The following is a 7,424-nucleotide window of genomic DNA, read 5'->3' on the forward strand; positions in this document are numbered from 1 at the left end:
ACACACACACACACACACACACACACACACATAAATAAATAAATAAAATTTTTAAAAAATAAACTATAATCCATTGAATAAAATATGCAGAGACAGATAATATATACCTACCTACATGTATGCATAGAGAACAGGAAAACTCCTTCTTGCAGTTTTGTGCTAACCAATAAGTACAGAAGGAAGGATAAAATTAGAAAAAAAAAATTGTCACCATCAAAGGAAAGTCATTTTTTAATACAAAGCCTAGTGAGAGGAAGCGTGATGGGGACCACAGTCTCAAAGCAGCTCCCATACATTACTTCTTTTTTTGTTTATTTTGTTTGCTTTTGTGAGACAGGCTCTCACTATATATTTCAGGCTGGTCTTGAACTCACTACACATCCCATGCCAGCCTTAAATGCACTGCAATCCCCCTGCTTCAGCCTACAAAGTGCTGGGATTAGGTGTGTGCCACCATACCCGGCAGTCCCAGCCACAGAAAATAGTATCAGTGCCTCAAAAAACAAAAAATTAGAACCCACTCCTATGGTATACAACATAATCCCAGCACTCAACATAATGAGAGAGGAATATTGCCTTGAGTTTGAGGCTGACCTGGGCGACACAATGAATTCTAAGCCAGTCTGAACTGCATAGCAAGGCCCTATGTGAATAAAACAAAACTTAGGTGGGGCTGGAGAGATGGCTCAGTGGTCTAAAGCACCTACTTGGAACAAGCTTGGCAAAGTACAGGGACCACGGTTCGATCCCCCAGCACCACATGCCAGCCAGCTGCGCCCCCTGGTGGGCTGAGCTGGCCACACACACACACACACACACACACACAATAAATAAATGTTAAAAAAAAAAATTTAAAAAAAATAAAAATAAAACAAAACTTAGGGCTGGGGTGTAGCTCAGTGGCAGAGTGCCTAGCATGCATAAGACGTTCAGCACCTCAGGCAATAAACAAACACATACCTGCTCCAGCAGTCTACTTTTGAGTAGCCAAAAAATGGAAAGTAGAGTTTCAAAGGGACATTTGCACCTCTGTTTATTACAACATTATTCATAACAGTCAGAAGTCACATCAGTGTTCAGAAAGATAGATGAACACAACGCGGGCCAGCCCTGGAGTGGAACACCATTCAGCCTATGAAGGGAAGGAAATCCTGACATGCAGGGCAACGTGAAGAACTCTGGAGCAACTAGGCTGAGTGAGAAGAAGCCAGTCACGAAAGAGCAAGTCCTGCTTCTGCTCACATGCAGCGCACAGAGATAAACGGGGGAAGGTGGTTTTCATGCCCTTGGAAAAAGAGGCGAAGACAGAATAGTTGTTTGATGGGGACAAATTTTATAAGAAAAGAATTGTGGGGATGGATGGGATGATGGCTCCACAACAAGGTAAATAAACTTAATGCCACTGAGCTGTAGAGGACAATGGTTAAGGAGGGAAATTTTGTAATGTATATTTTATCAAATTAAAAATAAAGATATGGGGGGAACAACCACTCAGGCCCCCCTCCTGTCCCTCTCTTGGACAGGAGCTTTCTTTCCCTCAATAAATATATTCTGCTCATAAGCTCCATTTGTTCCTAAAATTCATCCTTCAGTTTTAGAGAACACGAACTCATGCAGGTCAGGCTGGGAGATCATTTTTCCCTGTGTCATTTGGAGGTTCCCTATATCATTTGGAGGTCACCCATCTGAGACCAGTTTTTCTCCCTATATCATTTTGGAGGGTTCCACTGACATCACTGGACGGAGGTATGAGTTTGCTTTTCTTTCACCACATGGTTTTACTCTTCCAGGAAAAGTTCCTGGAAGAGACAGCTTCCCAGGGGCACAACCCACTCGGGCCCCCCTCCTGTCCCTCTCTTGGACAGGAGCTTTCTTTCCCTCAATAAATATATTCTGCTCATAAAAATAAATAAATAAAAATAAAGATATGTTGAGATACTTTAAAGAGAAAAAGGCATGTTATAAAATATGTTCACCTGTGATCTCAATTTTGTTGTTTCACTGAAATAACGTAATGTTTGGCATTCAGCAAAATTTGCTTCCTTTTGCAAAATTAACATCAGGTGAGGCACAAAACCATAGTCACCTGCTCTGCATGACCACAAACTCGACCATCTTCCCCAGATTCATGGAACAAATTAAGTTCATGAATCAAGGGACACTGCACTAATCTCTGTGCAAAAGAATAAACAAAAGCTAAAAGGATATGTACTGCCTCAGTTGCTCTTCTCTCATTGCCAGGACAAAATACCCAAACCCAAAATGAAGGAAGGAGGGGCTGGTGAGATGGCTCAGTGGTCTAAAGCACCTACTTAGAACAAGCTTAGCAAAGCACAAGGACCGCGGTTCAATCCCCCAGCACCACATGCCAGCCAGCCCTGCCCCCTGGTGGGCTGAGCTGGCCACACACACACACACACACACACACATAAATAAATAAAATTTAAAAAACAAAACAAAATGAAGGAAGGAAAGGCTTATTTAGCTCACAGTTAGTGGAGGTTTCAGTCCATAGTCAGCTGGCTCCAAGGCAGAGTGGCACATGGCAGAGGGCAGCAGTTCACGGTGGCGGCAAAGAGCAAAACAGCAAGAGCAAACGGGAGTAGCAGCAACAACGGCAACAGAGAACAAGTCTGTCTCCTTCGTGTTGCATTCACGCTATCTGCCCCAGGCCAGGAGTAGCGCTTAACCCATAATCTCAGCACTGGATCAGAAATTAATCACAAACCCTAGAAGTCTGCCCCATAAGTGCATGAGGATTTGTGGAGACAACTAGACACACCATAACATGCACATAAAAATGTGAGCAATAACAGTATCTGTGTGCTAGGCTGAAAAGTGAATTTTATTTTGTATTTTTGCTTTTCTGTAATCTCCCATTTTTCTACAGTTGCTTTTGTTTTGAGACACGGTCTCATCATGTAGTTCAGGCTGCACTTGAACTTGCAGCAATCCTCCTGTCTTAGCCCCTCCTCCCATGCCAGGACTGTGAGCATGTACCACCATGCCCAGTATCCTATAATTACTTTATTAGGGAGAGTGTTGGTTTTGGTTTTTTTGAGACAGGGTCTCATGGGGCCGGGGAGATGACTCAGTGGAATAAACACTTCCCTGGCAAGCGCAAGGGCCTGAGTTCAATCCCTGGCTCCACCAAAAAAAAAAAAAAAGGAGAGACAGGGTCTCACTATTAGTCCAGGCTGGGCTTAAACTCTCTATACAGCCCAGATGGTCTCAAACTTGCAGCGATCTTGCACCTGCTGCATACTGGGATTACAGACTTGTGCCGCCACGCCTGACTACAATCACTTCTATGATCAGAAGCTACAGTACTTTCAGGCTGAGGACAGAGCCCTGTGGCAGAACTCTTGCCTAGCATGCATGAGGACCTTTGAGGCAGCACAACAAACAAAAGTAAAGTACCTGAATTTATTGGACAAATAAAAAAGGCAGGAAAAGTCCACCCATGTTGGTTCTGCCTCCTACTACGACAATGTCCAAAAATGTATTTCCAAACGGCATCAGAAATAAGATCTTCTCGGGCAATCCACTCAGAAAACCTGTCTCTCCTGGGGAAGGAAGCTTTCCCCCAATACGTATTTTCTACTCATAAATAAATAGCTTCTGATAAAGCATAAAAAGCAGGCCAGGGTTTGGGAAAATGAAAACCAGCCCAGAAGACTAAGGCCTGCACCAGGAGGCTACCTACAGAATCAGCATAGGGCCCAGGGCCAAGGTGACTCGCCTGGCCCTGGCTGAGGCCCAGTAGCAAGAAAAAGGCCTGCGGGGCAATGATTCGCCTCTTGGAAGGACCCACAGAAGGAAGACGGGTCCAGGAAGAGGACGCAGGAAGAGAAGCCCCACGGTGAGGGACACATGCCCCCTATCCTCGCATGTCTCTACTAATCCCATGTCCCTGCTAATCACCACATCAGAAACACTGCAGACATAGGCTGAGAGGTGCCCTCTCACCCTGTAGCTCTGAATGAAGCTTTCTGAGCCAGGGATAAGGGTGCAGGGCAGAGGCAGCTGATTGTGCTGCTTGGGCTGCCTCCTCGGAGAATGCCAGCCACCTAGGGCCCAGGAGCGTGCAGCCACACATCACTACCACCCAACCCCAGTGCATGTGTGCAGGCCCCACCCCCGGCCTCCCCTTTGCACATGCGCACAAGCCAGTTAGTGCCACGGGAGGGCACAGAGCCTATTTTGCTCCTTCACAGACGCTGACAGCAGTGGCATGGGCCAGAGGCATCTCACAGCTGAGCTTGGTATAGCACGGGTCTTCATAATTACAAAGAGAAAGGGCTGGTGAGATGGCTCAGTGGTCTAAAGCACCTACTAAGAACAAGCTTAGCAAAGCACAGGGACCGCTGTTCAATCCCCCAGCACCACATGCCAGCCAGCCCCGCCCCCTGGTGGGCTGAACTGGCCACACGCACACATGTACACACACACACACACACACACACACACATAAATAAATAAAATTTAAAAAAAAATAATAATCACAAAGAGAAGCAGATGCAAAGGGCAGTGCTGTCCTGGCACCACACTGTGACAGCCCCCCCCCCCACCCGGGCACACGCACGTGCACGCACACCCAGGAGACCGAGCTGCCTGCCCCGGCTGCCCGCCACCCCTCGGTACGTACTTTTGCCTCCATTGTTCTTCAGAACACTCGAGAGATTGACGGAGGCCGTGCCTAGCAGTTCATTCCTCAAGGTATGGCAGCTCCAGACCTTCAGATCCAAATGACTCTGGGCCGTGACATTCCTGGAAAACAAGCACCTGATTCATCACTTCCCAGCACGTGTCACACCCCATAACTTGGGAGAAAACTATAAACTACATTGCTGACATCTAGGGGAGGGGGGCAGGAAGCCAGGCGCAGCAGTCTCTACCCCGACGCCAACCCTGCGGCCCCCCATTAAAGACTGTGAGTTCAGGGCGCAGAAAGCCCTGGTCAGAGGCCGGGGATTCTCAGAATCTCCACAAACGCTTGTCGTGCAAGGCACGTGTTACTGAGCAGTACCCGGCCCTTCACCCTGTTGCTGGGCCCCTGCCCTACGTCCCTCTGAGGCGTCTTTCTCTTACAAGATGATGATCTCGTTCCACAGCAGCTCCGAGCTCCCGATGCGCTTGCCCGTCTTCTTGGTCTCGCTGGGGAGCCCGTCCACCGCCACTTCCACGTAGGAGTTGATGCGCGGCTGCCGGTTGTGCACCTTGGGCTTTGCTGACACCACTGGGTCGGCAAGGGAGAAAAAAAGAGTTAGATGAGTCAAGGCCTCCCAGCTGCCCCCCTGTGGCCCATGTTCTGGCTTTTTTTTTTTTTTTTTTTTTTTTGGGTGGGGGGAGGTTCCTGGCTTTGTTTGTTTTTTGTCCAGATTCTCAAAAAAAAAAAACCTTTAAAGAAATATATTCTTCCAAAATTAAGGATAACAGAAAAAAATCATGTCTAATATGAAACCATAATTATCGTTATGGAGAACAGGACATGGTAGCACACGCCTGCGATCACAGTATTTGAGAGGCTGGGACAGACGGATTACCACAAATTCAAGGCCTCCCTGGGCTACATAGTGAATTCAAGACCAGCCTGAACTACATAGTGAGGCTCTGTCTCAAAAAACTATCATTATGGGATACCGACTGTTAATTATCATTAATAATTTACTACTTGAAAATCCTCTAGACTTTTAAGTTTTATTTTCTTCTTTTTTTTTTTTTTTTTATGGAACCTGGGATTGCACTCAGACCCTTGTGCTTGCCAGGGAAGCGCTTACTCCACTGAGCCATCTCCCCAGCCCCCTTCTCTATTCTTTAAAAAAATTATCCTCTCCAAATCTTTTCTGTCTCTCTCTCTCTCTTTGTACCAGGAATCGAACTTAGGACCTTGCACTTGCCAGGCCAAAATCTTTTTTTTTTTTTTTTTCCAATGCCAAGAATCAAACCCAGGGCTTCTCACATGTTAGAGAAGTCCTCTTCCCTGGCCTACAGTCCTAGATCAAGAAAATCAATTTTAAATGGCTGTGACATAGGCCTACTGTAAGGTATACTATTTTTTCTTTCTTATATATTTAGTACAGGATCTCACTACGTACATTGGACTTGTAGTGATTCTCCTGTTTTCAGCCTCCCAAGCATTGGGATTACAAGGGCACACCACCACATCAAGTGTCAATCGCAGTCTCAGCATGGGTGGGGCTGGCATGGCAGGCCAGGGATCGAACCCCGGCCTCTGCATCTGCCTAAGCAGGTGCTTTAATCCCCTGAGCTATCTTGGCAGGCCCTTATTTTTCATTGTTGAAAAGATTATTTGCAACTTTTTTGTTTTGGGCAAACTACCACAAAAGTATGTATTTTCATGTGTTGCTGAGTATTCCCCTAAAGGATATGAAGTTTGTTTGTTTTTTAAGTTCTCAGAACTACACAACACCTTACCACAAAGAGTAAAACCACACCACTTGCTATCAGTGCTAGAGGAGTATTTCCATTCCTCCTAACGTCAGGGTGCTGGGAGGAACGTCAGTTTTACGTTCCTTTGCTCCTCGGAAATCATTCAGATTTCTCAAGTGGTTTAAAGATAATAGGGAGGGCTGGCCAAATAGCTCAGCGGATTAAAGCACCTGCAAGCAGGTGCAGGGGCTGAGGTTCAATCCCCGGACCTGCCGTGCCGGCCCCACCTCTGGGGTGTGCTAAGACAGCGACTGAGACTGAGCATGGAGGCACGCCTGTAATCCCAGTTCTTGGGAAGATGTAAACAAGCGGATTATTATGAGTCTGATCTACTATTGAGACCCTGAACATCCTGTAGACCCTTCTCTAAAATAAAAAAAAAAAAGATAATAGGTAATGTAGAACAAGCTGTATGACAGGCGCCCTGTGCTAGGCATGCATTTGCCAGGCTGCCTGCACCCCGGCTTGCTTACAGGACTGCCCTGTCTCCCTCCAGCTGTTCTTCCCCTCCTCGCGAGGCTGAGCGCACTCTGTCAGGCCTGCCAGCGTCTGCGTTCCTCTTGTGCTCACAGCCCCGTGTGCGGCACTTCTCCCCACGACACCGGTCTTGGAGAACGCCTGACCCGGGAAGGAAGCCCACCTAGGTGTCGTCCATCCTGTGTCTCAAATCAGAAGATGGAACTCATGTTCCTCATCTGTGATGCCAAGACTGTGCCCACCCGAGGCCCCTCTGTCGAGGGTTAGGAAACCTCCTCCCAGACACTTCTCCGAGAGGTGATACTAGGCCCACAACTCCGCAAGGTCAACTCTACTTCCAGGTGGTTTTCAGCGTAATTCTTCCCCAGGCCCAAAAGGTAGAGTGAGGAGGAAGGTTTAAAAAAGAGAAAAGGGGGCTGGGGAGATGGCTCAGTAGAATAAGTGCTTCCCTGGCAAGCGCAAGGGTCTGAGTTCAATCCCCGGTTCCACCAAAA

The 7,424-nt window shown here is 47.1% G+C and overlaps 1 protein-coding gene across 1 annotated transcript in view; it reads right to left on the reverse strand.

Annotated features, from left to right (window-relative positions):
- The window catches only part of Wwp2 (WW domain containing E3 ubiquitin protein ligase 2), a 134,785-nt gene that overhangs the window by 106,003 nt on the left and 21,358 nt on the right, over positions 1 to 7,424 (reverse strand). Inside the window, exons 3-4 of the mRNA XM_004625815.3 lie at positions 5,092 to 5,239; positions 4,649 to 4,770 (exon numbers count right to left, since the gene is read on the reverse strand). Coding sequence (XP_004625872.1) covers positions 4,649 to 4,770; positions 5,092 to 5,239 — 270 coding nt within the window. The remainder of the gene's footprint in view (positions 1 to 4,648; positions 4,771 to 5,091; positions 5,240 to 7,424) is intronic.

The sequence above is a fragment of the Octodon degus genome, unplaced genomic scaffold (assembly GCF_000260255.1).
Source record: "Octodon degus isolate 3935 unplaced genomic scaffold, OctDeg1.0 scaffold00011, whole genome shotgun sequence".
Classification (NCBI taxonomy): domain Eukaryota; kingdom Metazoa; phylum Chordata; class Mammalia; order Rodentia; family Octodontidae; genus Octodon; species Octodon degus.